General features: G+C 59.5%; 1 protein-coding gene across 1 annotated transcript in view; it reads right to left on the bottom strand.

Moving 5' to 3' along the window:
* The window catches only part of TNS3 (tensin 3), a 217,087-nt gene that overhangs the window by 57,345 nt on the left and 140,647 nt on the right, over window positions 1–19,095 (bottom strand). The window contains exons 18-21 of the mRNA XM_045052604.1: window positions 11,124–12,362; window positions 1,941–2,113; window positions 993–1,119; window positions 822–905 (exon numbers count right to left, since the gene is read on the bottom strand). Of these exons, the coding sequence (XP_044908539.1) occupies window positions 822–905; window positions 993–1,119; window positions 1,941–2,113; window positions 11,124–12,362 (1,623 nt within the window). The remainder of the gene's footprint in view (window positions 1–821; window positions 906–992; window positions 1,120–1,940; window positions 2,114–11,123; window positions 12,363–19,095) is intronic.

Consider the following 19,095-nt stretch of genomic DNA (forward strand, 5'->3'; position numbering starts at 1 on the left):
GTTTCAGCTCAGGTCATGATCTCATTGTTTGTGGGTTCGAGCCCCGCATCAGGCTCTGTGCTGGCAGCTCAGAGCCTGGAGCCTGCTCCGGATTCTGGGTGTCCCTCTCTCTCTGCCCCTCCCCCACTCATGCTCTGTCTCTCTCTCAAAAATAAATAAACATTAAAAAAATTTTAAATAATAAAATGAACACACATTTAAAAAATAATACTAAATGGACGTTGGGCTCTAACTGTAGCCCCTCTCCATGTGCCTGAGGTCATGCTTGAGGTCAGCCTGTCCTGGACTCTCAAGACAAGTGGTGGGGGGGTGTCCACAGGAAGGGGTGTAGAGCGGCCCCTTCACTGCTGCTCAGCTACCGTTCCCTCCCGGGACCCACACGTCATACTTGAACACCGCGCTGCGTATGGTAAGTGTTCGGGGGCTGCGACAGACCCCTTCCGACAGCCGTCGCTCCCCTGGGAAGATCCAGGACAGCGGCTGGGGGTCTCGGGCGGGCGGCCGTGATGCGGAGCAGGGAGCTCCCCGGCCCTGGGGCCCCAGGTCCTCTGTAAAGGGCAGGCCTTCTTCCAGCTTCTGGGCACGGAGGAGTGGAGAAGCAGGGATTCTCCGCCCCAGAGCCCACTGCCCCTCCCAGCTTGCTCGAGTGGCAGACTCGGGATGTACCGCGGACGTGCACCCACAGGACACAGGTGGTGGTCAGCCCCCAGCATCTGCACAGCACAGTGACAGCCCTCCTCGCTTTCCAGGCTCCGGAGATTGGACACCCGCGAAAAGGTTTCTGCGTGAGTCGCCCGGGCGGGGGGAGGACAGACTCTTACCGTGAGCACCTCTGTACAGACCGCTGGCGCTGCCCGTCTGCGACCCGGGCGGGCTGAACGGCGCATAACGCGGGGGCGTCGTCACTGGAAAAGAAAGCAGAGCGGAGCCCTTGTGGCCGCGTCCTCCCTGACGGGGCGCCCTGCCCACCACGAGCCTGGCTCCGTTCTTACCATATAGTGTTTCCGCAGACACGGGAAACGCGGGCGTGGGAGAGGGTGAGTCACTGCCGCTTTTGGTTGGAGAGAAGTTCCTGCCACTGATCCCATCGGGGTCTGGGGGGTACGCGGCAGCCACCGTCTGGAATTGGCACAGGGAGTCAGGTGAAGGCCACCTCCTGACGGCGGGCCCGGACTGGCCCACCGTGCGGGGACAGGAGGCCGCGTCCCCACGCACAGCCCTGCCACCGGCGGCCACGGAAAACTGGGAAGAGCTTCAGTATCACGAAGGAAGAGGGACATCCCTGCGGCCTGTCCACCCCCGGACACACGGAGCTGGCAGAGACGGCTCAGCTCGGGGACGCGGGCGCTCGGGGGAAAAACAGGATAAAAATCATCGCTACCTGTGGTGTGCCGGTGGGTACGTGAAAGAACACAGACACACCCACGGCACAGAGAACAGTCTGGAAGTATTCATCCCAAACGTCTCTCTCCTGGTCTATTCTGGGCTCCAATCTTCCCCCCCCAACCCCCGACGAGGAGGAAGACACAGAAGGGGAGGGCTCAGAGTACCGGGTTCCAACCTGTCTACCTGCAATATCTCAGCCGCACCCCCCTGGAAGATGCTCCGTGGATCCCACCACGGGGCCCCACACCCACCCCGACCCACTTCCTTCCTGCTTCCCTCCTGGGGAGTCTGTGTGCCCCTGGCCACCGCTGTCCACCTTCAGCCACCTGCCCGCTCCCACCTCACCCCACTGTGCAGTCAGGGCGCAGAGGCTCAGAGGAGCCTACGGTGGCCATGCCGTGCCCTCTGGGGAGGGCCGTGCACCCGGGCTCTCCTGACCACACCCCCTGCTCTTCCGGGAGGAACCCCATCTGTGAGACAGGAGGGACTCTGGGGTGTCAACAGGACCGCGATCGGGAAGTGTGCAGGCCCCGCTGTCAGGTGGCGGTGCGTACCTCCTTGGCGTCCGCCGGAGACAGGAAAGGCGCCAGGCTCACGGCCTGTTCTGCACCCGGGGTCTTTCCCCATCCACACTTGGGGAAGGCCGGCTGCCCCGCACCATCGTTGTCATACTGCCCGAGGCTGAGCTTCCGGAATCTTCCGCCCGGTGGCTCGTCCCCTGGGGAGCCTGACAGAGAGACACGTGGGCTGCAGGTGATTTTACTGCAGCGAGCACACAGACCTTAATTAAGACCCGACCACACTTTCTCTAAGGGTGCTTCCTATTTTCTTTCACTTTTTGTTTGTTCTAGTTCCAAAACATTTTCATCTCCCAAAAGGAAGCCCCACGCCCCCTCCCTCCGCCCCCGGCAGCCTCTGTGGACTGGCCTGTTCCAGACATTTCCTATAAACGGAATCACACACCACGTGTCCTTTGCCGTCTGGCTTCTGTCACCGAGTGTGGTGTCCCAACCTGCCACTGTCTCACCTACCTTTGTTCACTTCCTGTTTCTCCCAGGAGGGATCTTGGTGCACCTGAGGCCAGGACGGAGCCCGCCCTCCCCTCGCCGAGGGCGCACGGAGGATCCTTGGTGGCTAGAACCCGACCCGGCCAGGCCCCCTGATGGCTGCAGGCGCCTGGGGACTTTATGATCTGAGACCCCTCACCCCTTATCAGGCTTCGGGGTCCACTTTGGGGTCAGACTACTTGCATTTTGCTTTAGGACAGCCCAGGACGGAGCAGAGACACAGGATGTTTCCCTGACTCATGAACGTGCCCCCGTACACACCTGCCTGCACAGACATCTCCCTTCTTCAGATGCTGTCCCGCCTCTTTACCTTGGCACCCTGTCCATCCCCTATTTGCTCACACGCACGACCCCAGCACACGTGGACAGTAACATCACATCTGTTAACTCGTTCACCCTTAATTTCATGCCTGGTCGGTGGTGCTTGCTCAGGGAGACACAGGGGTTGCTGTCGATGGATGTGCACGCGACAGGGGCGTCCTCACCCTTGGGGTGCACGAGGCAGCCCCGCCAGAAACCAGCAGCTCCTGCAACCGAGCCCCCCCACCCCCCCACCCCTCGCTGCTGAGCCGGATTTGGGGCAGGACAGAACCTTAGGACGCATCCACCATACCGAGAAAGGACTGGACAGGTGTCCAGTGGCAGGTGAGCACCAGGGACCTGTGGACCCATCGTTTGCATGAATCAATACCTCCTGCTTCTGAGCCTGTAAGAGCATGGTCCAGGCAGCCACTGAGGGTCTGCTGCTGGCATGAGGCCCAGGCAGCCACTGAGGGTCTGCCGGAATGGGGTCCAGAGCATGCTCGACGGAAGTGGGGGGCATTTTCAGGCTGTGATCTGCACAGAAGCATCTCATGAAAGTTTCCCTTCCCAAAGGAGCAAAAACACAGGCGACATAGTCAGCAGAGGCCAGGCCTGTCTCGGTGACAGTCCCTGGCCTCCTCTGGGACCGAGAGCCTTCATCCCAGGGTGACGCTCCTGGAGAAACGGGGCAGGTGTGAGATGCGGCCACAGCACAAGGACAGGCCAGCAGGAGCGACCCCTGCCAGGTGGGCAGGGCAAACCGAGTGAACCTGCAGCATGGAAAGTTAGGAGTTCGCTCTGAGGAGTAAAAAAATGCACCAAAATGTTCATCGACGGCTGTCTCTGGTTGTGGGGTTCCAGGCAGCGTTCATGTTTCTTGTTCGTTTCCACCTTCTCTCAAGTTGTCACTAATGACATGTATTACTTTTTAATATTTATTTATTTATTTTGAGAGTGCATGAGCACAAGCAGGGTGTGGGCAGAGAGAGAGAGAGAGGATCCCAAGCAGGCTCTGCTCTGTCAGCACAGAGCCCAACGTGGGGCTCGAACCCCCCAACCATGAGATCGTGACTTGAGCCAAAACCAAGAGTCATACACTTAACCGACGGAGCTACCCAGGTGCCCCTGATATGTATTACTTTCAAAGCCAGAAAAATAAGACGCAGATGGTCTCCCAGGAGGAAGGTTTCCTTCCGCTCCGCCAGGTCCTGTGTGCCGATTCCCACCCCCCGATGCGTCTCTGTGGCTCTCCCGCTGGCAGAACCGATTCTGTGCCGGGGCGACTGTCTCTCTGCTTAGGGCCAGAGCCGGAGTCTGCGCCACGTCTGGGGGGCGGGGCTGGTGGGGGGCGCACAGCCCGGCGAGGGCAGGACAGTGTCCCCAGAGGCGGACACACAGGCGGCCCGCCCTTCGGTCGTTGGGCAAACTGGAAGGCAGGCCTGCCCACCTGCCGGGAGGGCCTCCCTTGGACTTGACTTGCATAACGAAATGCTGCACACCTACTCCCGAACTGTATGAAGAACCTGCGCCATCACCCCGGTGGTGCCCACGTTCTTCCTTTTCAGTGAAGAAGTCAAATCCAGGGAAAGGAGAAAACGAGAGACCAAACAAAGGCAGGAGAGACTCTCTGAGCTAAAGCTGCATGCCGGGAACACCAGCAGGTGGGCTCAGTCCCCCACGGGGAGGGGTCAGCTCTGAGAAGGCTCCCTCTCTGGGCCCCTGCTGTCCCCACGCACCCCCTGCCCTGTCCCAGCCCTACATCCCCGTTCAGACCCCCCGCCCCGCCCCGCCCCGCCCCCACACTAAGATTCACCTGCTTCCTGCCACTTCCCAGCCAATAGCCAAGGCGCCGGGACCTCACCAGCCCTGCAGGGTCACGCAGGATGCTGGAATGGATGCAGAAAACACGGCAGTCCAGGGCCGCGGGGGTCTATGAAAATCCCCGGGGACGTGCACATCCGCCCACCAGCCCTGATCACGTTCTCAGTGTGATGTCCACAGAGGGCGGGTCAGAGGGCTCCTCCTTTACTGGCTGCTGTGAGCCTGCCCCACCCGGGGACCTGCTTCTCCTGCCCACATGCAGCATGTGGCCCGCCACGCGATGGTCACACAATTGGACGGCGCCAATCCCTGCGGTCCCCGTGCTGGGCATGCACGTGTCTTCAGGCTGGTCTCCTTTCCTCCCGCCACCGGACACTACTTCCCAGGCTTAAAGTGGGGCAGGTGTCCCCGGGAGACCCCCTCCTTGCCATTCTCAAACACCAGTATGTCTCATGTTTGCAATTTGACTTTATTCCGGGGAGGGGGGAGGTACTGGGGTCACACCCTGGACTGTTCAGGTGTCACTTGGGCCTCGGCCAGGCTCGAGGAGGCTCAGGCTCACTGAGGGATGCAGGAGCTCGCTGAGCCTGAGACTCAAGCAACGCTGGGTCTTTCAGGCATTCAGGGGACATGCAATGACGGAGCCCCGCTGGGACTGGGCCATGCACACAGGACGATAGGTGGCCTCAGCCCCCACACACCCAGTCACTCAGTCTACGGCAGATGCAACTTACACCACTCACCACCAGAAGGTGGGCAATAACGTCACCCTCGGTAACTCAGAACCCACCCGTACCCTCCCCGCACCACCCCACGGGGGCCATCTGATCGGGTCTACGAAGGACTTGAGATCCTACAGTGTGGGGTCACAGCCCCTCCTCTGTCCCACCGAAATAAATACTGTGACAGGAAGGAGGACTCACCACCCTGGTCCCTGGCGTGGGACCCCCTCCATCCTCCAAACTCCACAGCAGGGCTGGAGACCTGGGCGGTAGGGGAGTCACCTGCGGGCGGGGCTCTCCCGCCTCACCCAGCACTGGGTCAGCCCTCCGGGGACTGGGACCCACGCCCAGTTAGAACCACAAATCTAAAACAGCCGTTCGCAAACCCGGCTGCATATTAGAATAGCACTAAAATTCCTGGCATACAGACCTCCCCGCCTTTCCTGTGGAGCCTGCGGGGAGGGGGGCCCAGATTAGAACCTCCTGGTGTTACCAACACACAACCAGGCTGAGAACCGAGGCTGGGGTCAGTCGAGCCCGGATTCACACTGGAGTCGTGCAGGTGGGGAGCGCTTAGGATAATTCTGATGCCCCCGTCACAACCCCGGTCAACTCAACCTGGCCCTCTAGGGGCAGAAAGTGGCCATGCTTCTGCTCTAGAGCAGACAGAAACCCATGACCTTCTAGAACAGCACCTTTATCTCCCATCTGGGCCAGCAGAAGGCGAGGTGCCCTCAAGCTATTTATTTGTCTTTATACAAGCAGAGAAAAGTGAAGCCCTGCGTCACACAGGCCTGCACAGCGGGTTCTGGAAACTCCCGTGCATTCTTAGGAGTGAAAACAAACAAAGTCCAAACACCGCCCCACGGTGTGCTTGAGGCCTCCGCCTCCGGACTTCAGCTCATTCAGCTAAACGCACTCACCTCCTCCAGAGACAGTGGGAGAGGTCAAGGGGCAGCATGACAGTGAAAGGCCCACCCTTCCTAGCTGAAAGTTTCCAGGAGGACACGGCGAGCTTTATTTCTGCCTAAACGGAAACAGGGATTGGCTGGCCAGATCTAAGAGGCGTTTGTTAGAAAGGCCTAGTGATGGGGCGCCTGGGGGGCTCGGTCCCATAAGCATGCGACTCGGTTTTGGCTCAGGTCCAGATCTTGTGGTTTGTGAGTTCCAGCCCTGCGCGTCTGGCTCTGTGCTGACAGCGTGGAGCCTGCTTGGGATTCTCTTTCTCTCTCTCTCTGCTCCTCACCTGCTCCCTCTCTCTGTCTCTCTCTCAGAATAAAACTTAAAACAATTTTTAAATTAAAACTTAAAATTAAAGATTTTTAAATTAAAAGAACAAAATTCCTAACGCTGACGACCACGCAGGACCACAGCACGAACGGCCTTCAGCAGCACAGACCTCTGCTTCTGGGGCTGTTTCCACCATCTGTGACCCCAGCCCAGACTCGAGAGAGCCTGGGGAACGGGCCATCACTGGCAGAAGGATGCTAAGAGGCCAAGTGAGGCAAGCCTGTCTCTCTGCATTGCAACACTGAAAGGCCTTTTCACCAGACACACTGAAACGCTCGGTCAGCTAGCTAGCACTGCTTGCAAAACGGCCTGCTCAAAAGGGAAACGGTATGTCCGAAAAGCTAGGAAGTCTCTCCTTCCAGTATGAGAAACTTGAGCAACACGCCTCGCATGTTTCACTCCCCTAAGCTAGGACCTCAAGCACATACAGGGGAAGCCAGAGAGCCGCCAAAAGGCGAGATCGCGCCTCGACTCACACGGGACTTTCAATTTTTTTTCCTAATTTTTGTTTTTGAGAGAGAGGGAGAGAGAGAGAGAGAGAGCACACGAGCAGGGGAGAAACAGAAAGAGAGGGAGATGCAGAATCCGAAGCAGGCTCCAGGCTCTGAGCTGTCAGCACAGAGCCTGACGCAGGGCTCGAACTCACAAACCGCGAGATCATGCCCTGAGCCGAAGTTGGATGCTCAATTGACTGAGCCACCCAGGCGCCCCTGACTTTTATTTTAATGTTTATTTATTTTTGAGAGAGAGAGAGAGAGAGAGAGAGAGAGAGCATGAGCAGGGGAGAGGCAGAGAGAGAGGGAGACACAGAGCAGGGAGCAGGTTCCAGGCTCCGAGCTGTCAGCACAGAGCCTGATGTAGGGCTCGAACCCATGAACCGTGAGATCATGACCTGAGCCAAAGTCGGACGCTCAATCGACTGAGCCACCCAGGCGCCCCTCACACGGGACTTTTACACTCAAGACACCATCAGCAAAGGCTAGGGCCTGGCTTCGGTTCCCTTTTTTGCTTATTTGAATTTATCTTCCTTTTGAATGATCCTTCCCCTCCCCAAATGGTCTCCTCAGACATGTCATCTCCATTTTTAGCAGCCGTGGCGTTGACGGAGGACGGTTGCCAGAGCTGTGCACCTACAGGGCCGCCCTCAGTGGACGTGCGGGCAGGTGCCGGCTGCTAGGCTGGAAGGAGAAATGACGCACGAGACTTCTGAACAGAAGCAGGAGCTGGGACACCCCTGGGGCCATCCCTGCTCAGACGTCACGACCTCCCTACCCCGTTAGAAAGGATCTCACCGCCCTCTATCCACGGACTGAAAAATAAACTGGCACCTGTCGGAAAGTGAGGGTGCCTGGGGCCATCACACCTGTGCGGACTGGCTGCTTGTACCACACCAGAGCCCAGAGGGTCTCCAAGGCGAACTTTCAAACATCTGAGGGGGTGGTCCCCAAGACATGTTAAACAACAAATTGCCACGTGGCCTGGAGGTTCGACTCAAGAACTGAAAACATCCCGACTAATACCTGTACGTGGCTGTTCCCGGCGGCGCTATTCACGGCAGCCCCCTGCGCTCGGATGAGTGGAGACACGTGACGTGGCCCAACCACACAGGGGAGTACCATTCAGCCCCACGCGGCAACGAAGCTCTAACATACGCCACACCACGGAGGAGCGTGGAAAAGCGGACGCCCGCGAAAGCAATCAGACACGGCACGCCACACGTTGTACGATTCCACACACGAAATACCTGGCACAGGCCAACGCGTGGGGTCGGAAAACAAGCCAGGGGCTGGGGCCGGGCCTGACTGCTGATGGCTATGGGCTCGGCTGGGATGCGCACTGCGCAAGTTACTAAACTCGGGGCTTTGGAGAGTCGCCACAGACGCAGCGGGTCTCGGGCGCTCTGTGGGCTCCTACGCCAAAATGCCATGGGCTCTTCCATTTCTCCTAATACCCAGTATCGGGGTAGGAGCTGCGGCCACCCCTCTGACACCTCCACAGGGCAGGCCTCACTGCCAGGCTCCCACCCAGGGCCCCCCACCCCGCAGACATGCTCAGAGGCAGCCATCCTGTGCTGAGGTGACCCTGGGCTGTGGCAGGTCGGCGGGTCTCTCCCACGGGAAACAAGGTGTGCAGGGCCACAGGTTCAAGCTGCTTTCTGAGCGCCAGCAAACCCTCACGATCCCACAGCGGATCCCTTCACTTTGGGGTTGAACGGATGGGCCTTCCACAATCGACCGTTGCAAGTGGCTGCTTCTCACTGCTCTGAATTCCCTTCAGTATAAACAGGTCCCCTGACTCAGGAATATTAGGGCGACAGACGCCCTCATCCGTGGAAGCACATGAAGACGCCGGCAGTGAGTCCCACCCGCAGGATGGGGGCCTGCCGGGGTCCTGTAATCGTGGGCTGGGGGTTGATGTAACAGGAACAAAGTATTCGGCAGCACGAAGCAAGGAGCCCTTGAGGTCCGGGAAAAACAGAGCCCACTGTCTGCCGTCAGCGGGACCACAAATTTCACAGACTGAGTCATTTCTTCGGTTACCTGGTGTCATCAGGTGACGTCTCCCCCACTTAACGTATGTGACCCAAGAAACCACCTAACCGGGCTGCAGGGAGGGGCGCACAGACGTCAGCCACAGCCAGGGAGTCAGACCAGCACGAGGGAGCCACAGAGGTACAGAGGGAGCAAACACCACGGAACCCAACTCCCCCCAACCCCGTTTCACCAGGTCAAAGCTTTCGTCAGAAAGCTCTGGGGGCGCCTGGGTGGCGCAGTCGGTTAAGCGTCCGACTTCAGCCAGGTCACGATCTCACGGTCCGTGAGTTCGAGCCCCGCGTCAGGCTCTGGGCTGATGGCTCAGAGCCTGGAGCCTGTTTCCGATTCTGTGTCTCCCTCTCTCTCTGCCCCTCCCCCGTTCATGCTCTGTCTCTCTCTGTCCCAAAAATAAATAAACGTTGAAAAAAAAAATTTAAAAAAAAAAAAAAAAGAAAGCTCTGGATGGGGGCCAGGCTCCCCACACTGTCCTGTGATGAACCTCCTGAAGGGCCCAACTCGGCAGAGCCATCCACTTTTCCGCCAGCACCACACCCCCCTGCTGACAAACAACACCGTGTGCCGGGACACAAAGGGGTTTCCTGGCTCGTGGTGGGGTCAGGAGTTTAGCGGAAGAAGGGCTCAGCCATGCGATGCAGGGTCAGACAGACGGTAGCTCTGTGCACCTGCCACGGTAGGTGCCGAGATCACAGGTGACGCAGGGAAGCTCAAACATAACGCCTGGAACAGCACGAGCACTCAGAGTGACAGTGCTTACTCTCGCTGTTAACCACCGTCATGAACAACGCCAGTATCACCCTGGTGATCATCAGTCCCACCATCTCCTCCATTACTACCTTCGTCACCATTGTCATCATCTCCATCACCACCATCCTCCTCAGAAGCAGGCAGAGAGCCTGGGGGCAGGGACCTATTCCTGCTCTACTGCAGGGGACGCTGGCCAGGTCATTTCATCTCTCGACACCTCCCAAACCTTAACCATAAGACAGGAATCCATCCAGGAGGCAAAAGGGCCTGAGGGAGAGGAAAGGGGCCCAGGGAGCAACGCCAGAGAGCGGCAAGGTCGCCATCGGTGTGACCGGCTCAGCAGGACAGGTGGCCTTCGGGCCCACACACAGAAGGACGAGGAAGTGAGAGTGTCCCCCGCTTTGTGACTCCCGTCTTCGCTTACAGCAGGGACCCAGGGAGCCTGCTGACATACCAGCGCAGAACGGCCTGGCCTCGCGTGGACACCATGCTCTTGAGGGGGCGCTGGGTCCAGACCCTGCCTGAGCCCGGCCAGGGGTCTCGTCCTCGGCCTCCCCGGATGTTGGTGGCGCGCAGGCTTGGACGCCCGGCCGACTCCCCGCAGCCTCCACACGCAGCTCCCTGCCCCTCACAGCCTCCCTCCGTCCCAGCACTGCTGCCCGCTGGCTGCCCTCCCAGGCTGACCCGCCAGCTCTCTGCGGGCCCCAGCTTTATGCCACCCAGACACGGAGAACAAGTCACAGACCCCATCCCAACACCTGTCCCTACGTTCATGAAGCCACACACCCCGAGGTCACTGCCTGTCTGCTACAGCCACCCCAGCCTCCCAGGCCCCACAGCGGGACAGCAAGGCCCCGCCCTGGTCCCTGCGCCACACATCCCGGGGCTCAGGACCCCACAGCCCTAGCCTCCTGGAGTCAGCGTGGCCCCACAGCAGCAGGGGCATATAGAGATGGTGCCTGGATCCCCTCATCCCCGACTGCCTGGAACCCACCCCTCCCTCCATCCTTCCCTACGCCCGAGCCCCCCACCCTCTGGGCCTGGCCATGAGCAGCCCTCTGCTCCCAGCAAAGCCAGCTCGGGACTGTGCACTTGCTGACCTGTCCCCACATGGTCGTGCCCAGGGGCCCGACTGTCCTCCCTGCGGGCCTCCCCCAGACCCAGAAAAGAGCCCAGCACATGAGGCCCCGTTCTGTAAAGGCACGCATGAACGCAGTGTGCAACCGCCCACTCACCTTGCCGCACCGGGGCCCTGCCAGGGCCCTCTCCCGTGTCCCACAGCCTGCCTCCCAGGCTGTCGGGCGGCATGGGGCCGTTGGCCTGGATGCCCGGCGTGTTCATGTGGGTGGGGACGGGCTCAAAGGTAGGGTCCAGCTCCAAGATGAGCCTGTTGAGCTGCTCGATGGACTGGTCGATGTCCAGGGTGGGCGAGCCCGGGGAGGGGTCCACGCCGGGCTCCGGTCCAGTCCCGTTCAGGACCCTGACGTCTGGAAACCTGGGCTTGAAGGCTTTGCCGGGAGGGGGCCGCTGTGCATCGGGGAGGTGGGGCCCGGGGCCCACGCTCCTCTGCGGGGCCACTCTGCTGCCGGTCCCCCGGGTGGGGGTGACCGGAACCCGGGGCTGGGCCTGCAGCAGGCCGGACCCGTCCTCCGGGCCACGGCCGACGAGCCTGGCCTCCCCGTCAGGAGCAAAGCTGTACTGCTGGGCGGCCACAATCTGCTGCTGGCACACCCAGGTGTGTGTGGAGTAGCCGCTCTGCCCGTAGGCCTGCGTCTGCGCGGACACGGAGGGCCTCCGCAACGCCGGGGGCGGCTGCTTGGCCTCTCGGATCCCGAAAGCCCGCTCCCGCTCGAACGGGGCGTCCACGCCAAGGCTCAGGTCGGGGGCGAGGCCACCGTGCGCATCTTCGCCAGCACTGCTGCCAAAGCCGTCGGACAGGAGGGAGTTCTGGCTGCTCTGGTAGCAGGCGAAGGGGCCCAGGTGGGCCGACTGGTGTCCCTCCGAGGACGACAGGGTCCCGATGCTGTCCACGCTGTGCAGGTCGTGGCCGGGCATGTCGTCGTCCAGGATGTCCGTCTCCCGCTCCTTGAGCGCGGCATCTCCGTTCACGTGCACCTGAGCCGGCACGACGTGGCGTGTGCCGCTGTGCTTGCTGGGAGCATCGGTCATATCCTTGAGGGGGCTTCCGGAATCTTCCAGGCCAAAGCCGCTGAGCAGCTGGTCCAGCTCGGCCTTCTCCTGGGGACTGAGGCCCCGCCTGGGCCCCGCAGCCAGCCGCTCCTCCGTCCTGTCGGTCCTGACGGAGGCGGTGGAGTGGCCAGAGTCGCTGCTGACGGACAGGGTGTGGTCACCGTGGTCTGGGCTGGTGGCAGTGGGGACGGCCGGGGCCCCGCCTGGGACGCCGGGATCTGAGGCACTCTTCTTCCTCACCTTGGCATACAGGCTGCCATCGACCGGGCCCTGCGTGTGCGGCACTGGGGGAGAAAACGGAGACCGGCTGTGAGTCAAGGCTGAAAGCGTCCTTCAGGCTCCCGGATGCACATGTGCACCTGCCTAACCAAAAGACGAACCCGTAACAGACAATGTGCTGTAATTGGGGACAAGTACTCCTCCGGGACCCCAAAATTCTGCATTCCCCCCCCCCACACCAGCAAAGCGAGTACCAGCCCAAGCAATTCTAGCAGCTTCAGGCCCCAGAACCCTTTCTACCTTTTTACGCAAAGGGAGCCGTCACTTAGAGAATTTTCCAGATTCTCCAAGCTTAGGAGTCATCCTGTCTGGAGGACTGGGAGTTAATTTTGTCATGAGCCTGAACCCTGAGCACGGCCGAGCCTGCAAATCATCAGGAGGCGAGAACCCATCGTGCACGGGACACAGGGGCCGGCCGGCCCTCGGTGGGGAGAGACAGACAGGGGCCTGTCGGGACTGCCCCACGGAGAGGTGTCCTTCCACCCGGAGGGTGAAGCGAATCTTCGTGCACTGACCTCCCTCTGCCTGGCAGGACAGTCGGGAAACACAGATGAGGCCTCACATCAGGGCAGGAAGAGCAGACCCCCCACTACTATTATTAACTACGGACGGGCAGGCGCAGAGTGGGGTCCTGGGCGAGCCGGTGTCCACACCCTCTTGCCCCCTGGGACACGGCAGGGACACCAGAGCGAGGCAGCTGCCAAGGGCTGCACCCGCGCTCTGGGCACCTGGGAGCCACCACATCCAGGGGTGACTGGGGCTCTGGAGAAACCCGCCCTGAGGTCCAGCTCCCAGCCTGGCGGGCCGGGTGCCCGCGACCACAGAAGTGCCCAGGTCACGCTCCAACATGCGGCTGGACTTGTGCAGGGCCCGTGTTCCCATGGCCCGTGCTCCCCCGGCTGCAAATGAGGGTGTGTTCTACATGCAGGCTTGACGTGAGGGTGAGGAGACACAGCGCGCGGATGAGGGGCTTCACTGGCCTGAGAAAACACGCATTCACTTTGGCTTCCATGGGAGCCCCTCTGGCGTCGGGAGGCATCAGCCCCTGCAAGACCCACGGAGCACGCGCCTTCTCTCCCCGTGAGGCCGGAGGCAGCTCTGTATGAATCTCTGACCCCGCCGCGTCGACGGACAGAGGGGTCCGAGCAGGCCTGGCCGGCGGGTGTCTGGCCAGAGCACAAACCACTGGCCCGCACAGCCAGGCGGCTGTCACGAATTCTAGAAGCGCGTCCCACCTGCCAGAACTGTGCATCCATGACTTCCACATCCTGCTTCCTAAATCTCAAATAGACGCACTGGTGCAATGACTTTTTAAAGGAAGCCAAGAGTGGCGCCTAGGTGGCTCAGTCGGTCAAGCGTCCGACTTCGGCTCAGGTCATGATCTCACGGTTCGTGGGGTTGAGCCCCGCATCGGCTCGGAGCCTGGAGCCTGCTTCAGATTCCGTGTCTCCCTGTCTCTCTGCCCCTCCCCCACTCATGCTCTGTCTCTGACTCTCTCTCTCTCTCTCTCTCTCTCTCAAAAATGAATAAACATTAAAAACATTTTTTAATAAAATTAAAAAAACTAAAAAGTTAAAAAAATTAAAATTAAAAGAGGAAGCCAAGAATGAATGGTACAAAATTTCTTCCAGTGATTGTTCTGAGTTAGAACCCCTTGGCCAGCCCCAGGCCAGGAATGGTCCACAAGGAAGGGTCTGTGTGACAGGCACAGGACCCGAAATGCCCTGGGCCGAGGAGTCCCCAGTTACCCTCAGTACCCTCAGCCCTACCCTCAGTAGCCATCTCAAGACAATAGCAAACGCATTATGACCCCACACTGGCTCTGTGTGAGACCCAGCACTTAGGACATTGGATCCGTAGCCCCCAGGGGGCTCAGGGACCTTCCCACCCACCGTGAGGACAGGACGCAGACAGACATATGCCACCGCGGGCTTCCGCCTAAATGTCCTACCACACACACAGGTTGCAAGACCCATGTCCCATCTTCAGGAAAGGAACAGGAAGCAGCACAGCCCCAAGACAGACCTGCCCAAACCTGGGGATCCCTCTGTCGGAGCTTCCCAAAGGCCCAGGAGCTCTGGGGACTGTCCAAATGTTCCCACAGACACACCCACTTGTGATCTGGGGGCGGGGGAGTTGGCTGTGGGGCGAGGAGGAGGGGAGGGGCCTCGGGCCCCCACGCCCCCACCCTGTACTCTGGCCAAGGGCTAGCACTTCTACAAGCATCTGGACTGGTTTTTCACTTGAAGGAACAAGATGTCCCTGTTCCCCTGCAGCCTAGAGATGGGAGTCCCGATCCGCATTTATGCTCCTGCATTCAGCTCACTCTCTGTTCAAGCCCCTGGCTCCTCATTTACCAAATAGACTAATTATCTCTATCTTTTAGGGCGGTTACGGGAGAGAACAACACAGGGGGCCAGTAAGCTATCATCAGCAGGCAGAGAGAGGTCTATCCCAGGTGGACAGAGCCCAGGAGTCCCTCCCTGCCCCCCGCTGCTCCTAGACCACAGCAGGCACACACCTGCCCCTGCCTCAGGGCCTTTGCTCATGCTGTTCTTTGCCTCCATTGCTCTCCATCCTGGCTCGTTCCCTCCTCTCCTCAGCAGAGCTTCCCTGACCATCCTTTCCCCTGGGGTAGGGGGCTTCCTCTGTTTGTCTGTGGTACAACTACCTGCAAACACGCTTGTAGGTGTGCACACATATTATGTACTGTCTGTGCCCCCCACCACAACACGGGCTCTGGGAGGCCTTGGGGGTTTTTGTTCCTGGTGGTATCCACAAAATTAGGGAACAGATCCTGGTACCCAGTGGGCACCAAGTAACCAAGAGACGCAATGCTCTATTATGTTCTCACGCAAGAAAAACTGGGGAGCTATTCTGGAAAGTTCCACCATCTCTGTGGGCAAGAGCTGAAAACCACTAACTAGGCCAAGACAAACACACAGCAGCAGGGTGTGAAGGCAGACGTGGCTGCAGCCCGGGTTCCCCACCTCCCGGCAGTGGTGCCCCCCACACCAGACCACCCCCCACCCCCCCGACCCCGTGAGCCTGGCCCGGGACAGTAGTCACGCTGCTGGCTGGTCTCCCCACGCTACAGAGCAAAGCTGCAGGAGTACCTGAGGACACCGGATCCGAGGCTCCAAGACATCAAAGAAAACACATTGTGTCCCACTGTGTCCCTGGGCAGGCAGAGGAGCCAGTCGGGGGCCACAGGACGGGGCGCGACTGTGAGGAGGGCACAGCCCTGGCATACAACGGGTGCATTAACGATGGCACTGTGTCTCTGCAATTCCCGCCTCCCCCGCTGCCCTGCCTGCAGGCTTCCCCATAAGCCACGTCTTCCCACAGGTTCACGGCCCACCTCTGGCTTCTGCACCGCACACAGAAAAGCCCCACGTCACCTACAGGGGGCTGCTGTCGTGTTTCCAGAGACCCAGCATGAAAACAGCAGGGCATGGGTAGTGAAAAGCCTCCCGGTTGGGAGCCCAACGCCAGGGGCTTGCGTGGCCACCCACCCAGCCCTCCCCAAAACACTAACTCGGGCCCCACCCCCTTGTGCAGAGCCCCCAGAGGCCTCGTGCCACTGTTAAGGATGCCCGTACTTGAGGATGGCATAGGGCCCCCCTTATGATGCGGCCCGGGTCTGGAAAAGAAAAGTGCAAAGTGTTATCCAGGGCCCAGATGCAGCCCAGAACTCCAGCTGTGGTCCCAGGTCCCTTGTGCAGGTGTGGCTGGGCCCAGAGTCAAGAAGGACGTGGCCACTCGAGGGAAGGAGGCGCCAGGCTTCCAAGTTCCGCACCATCTGGGAACTGGACACTAGAAGCGGCCCCTGGGGGTGGGTATGTGGCTCAGGATGGAGATTCTGGAAGGTGCAGCCAGTGGCTTCTTCTGCCCCCGGGGCATCTTTTTATACAGTTCAACAATTCGTTTTAACTTTGTGTTTCCAGCTCAAAGGGAATCTGACTGATCCTTGTTCCGCCAGGGAAAACCCTGATCCCAGAAGGTAGGGGCCGAGGGGGACGGCACCTGTTCAGTGGCCCTGTGCTCGGAGCTTTGCAGCTGGGCATGCAGACTCACTGCCTTCACTGGTCCAGCCCGGGACCAGCCAACTCCCCCCAAGCCATTCCCCCCTCTCCTGTCACCTTTCCCTTCGAGCTGCCCCCACCCCTCCGGCCGGAACCCCAGGCTCCTTTCCACAGGAGGCCTGGGAGTTGCCTGGTAATGATTTCCCCGCCCCCAGGGCCTAGTTAAAAATCAAACACACAATAATTCAGCTCTGATTAGGGCTGAATGACACAGCAGGGCGGTTTATCATCTGGAAAAGAACAAGAAGGAAGAAAACACAGAACAGGCTGGGACCCCGCCCCGGCCCTGCCCACCCCCCACCTGCCCTGGGAAGGGGGCTTTCCTACCAAGAGGGAAAGAGGCAATCAGAAAACATTTCAGAAGTAATGCAAGAACCTGGGTAAAACCAAAAACAAACCAAAACAGAGGAGAACATACCTTCCCATGCTGGCTGAACACACATTAAGCAACACCCACCTGTGCTCACAGGTGTGTTAAAAATCAGCCAAAGGGAACGGCGGAATCTTCTCCCAGACACGGACCACTCGGCCCCCAAAAAGGCACAGAAATGATGGGCAGGATGGGCCGCTGTCCCGGGGCCCCACTTCCAACAAAAGTCCACTCAAAACAAAGAACAAACCCGACGGACAAACCAAGACAGAATCCGACTTGGATTCCTTTCTTTTTTCCACATACTGACCCTGAATCTTACATTCTATTCTTGTGTCAGGTTTGTTCAAGCCCGTTAAGCGTCCGACTCTAGACTTCTGCTCAGGTCATGACCTCCCGGTTCGTGGGATCGAGCCCCGCGTTGGGTTCTGCATGGGCATCACAGAGCCTGCTTGGGATTCTCTCTCTCTCTTTCTCTCTCTGCTCCTCCCCCGCTTTCTCTCAAAATGAATAAACTTTAAAAAAAGAAAGCTCAAGTTTCATTTCAAAAGAGAGAACAGGGTGCTCCCCATGAGTCCTCATTGGAGAAAACGAGAAAGCGCCCCGGGGGAATGTTCACTGGAGGGCCCCACGCACTTTACGGCCGGCAGCCAACAGAGAAGGAGGAGGAAGGGTCAGGGGACTCCCTTCCGCGCTCAGGCCGGGCTACAGGGGGAGAGGCAGGAGGTGAAGGAGCAGCGGGCACATCTCAGGCATCCGACGGGCCGACAGGGGCAGAAGGGGGGAGCAGGATGCGAGAAGGTGCGTGCCCAGACGGGGCTATGCCTTCAGGGGAACAGAGAGGTGTGGACGCCCTTTCCCGAAATCGCCATGGCATCAGGATGACATTCTGAAGGCAAAGGCTCTTCGTGCCTGGGCTCCGTGACACCCCCAGGATGGGTCTCACTTAATCCCCAGAGCGATGCTGTGAAGCAGCAGAGGCTCGGAGAGGCTGTGCAGATGTTTCAGACAAAAACAGGCCTCCGGAACGGGGGCAGAGCATCTGGGACTCCATCGACCTCGGACCCACCCCAGGTTCCTGCCGCCCGGTCTTTTAAAACACTGAACTTCCAGAGCTGACCAACCGCTTCTGTGGAATTAACAACTTAATTTTGGAGAGGAATTCGCCGGAATGTTTTCTCTGCAATTTCCACACACACACCCCACTCCCTCCTCGGCAACCGCCAGGACAGTGTGCTTTCCTCCCTAACTCCTGACATGCCTCCTGGTGCTCCAAGCCGCTGGGCTGGTGCCAGGTTCTGTGTCCCTTTCCCAGGCTGCAGGGCGGTGGGCACCCAGGCAGACTGTGTGTCTTTGTGCTCAGAATCGTGACCTGCCCCCTCCCGCTGTGCCCACAGCCGCTGGGGACAGGACTCCCCACCCCTGAGAAAGGGAAGTCTGCCTGCCAGGACGCACCTGATTGGCCATTTCTCTGCACTCGGAGGGTCACAGCTGCCTCCAGCGGGACCCAGGGGACGCGTTCTGGTCACCCTCCACGTGACTCGCTCCGGCCACCCAGCCAGACCGACCGCTTCAGCACCATGTCCCCACAGCCCACGGTTCTCACGGCTTCCCAGCAAGGAAGAAGGAACATCACAACCGGCCCCCCATGGCCTTCTGGGATAAAGGCCCTCAAGGGGAGATACGGAGGGGCCCCAGAGGTGATTGGCGACACAGAAACATCCTGTATCTTGGCTGTGGTGGGAGCTTCGTAGAAAGAAAGGCAAACTTGAACAGCACACTAAGCTCAGTACATTTTACCGTACGTAAAGTACCCTGCGATCAAAACCCCCGTCGTGTGAAGTCAAGAAGGAAAGGAGACTCAGTGCGCTGCGTCCACCCTGCTGTGGTTCCCTCCCCCTCCTCCCTCTCTTCTAGGCCTTTCCTTCCTGCTCCCAGGCCCCATGATGTGGCCAGAACTCTCCTCCCCTTGGGGTGGCAGTCCCTGGGGCCCCTCTGTGCCCCGCTCTGTGCCACAGAGTCCGTGTGGACTTTTCCACGGGAGTGGATTATGAGCACACTTTCACTCCCTTCCACAATCCATCTGGGTTCCAATCCTGATTAAAAATCCTGACCGCAGCTGTGTGACCTTGGGTGAGTTACTCAGCCCCTCTGACCTCACTTTCCTTATCTTCGGAGAACTGACCCGGCAAGGGGGAGGGAGAGCAAGGGCGAGCTGGAGAAGAGCCGCTCTGGGATCATGGGACTATCCAGTGAGACCACCACAGACACAGTGTCACACGT

This window comes from Felis catus, chromosome A2 (assembly GCF_018350175.1).
Source record: "Felis catus isolate Fca126 chromosome A2, F.catus_Fca126_mat1.0, whole genome shotgun sequence".
In the NCBI taxonomy this organism is placed as follows: domain Eukaryota; kingdom Metazoa; phylum Chordata; class Mammalia; order Carnivora; family Felidae; genus Felis; species Felis catus.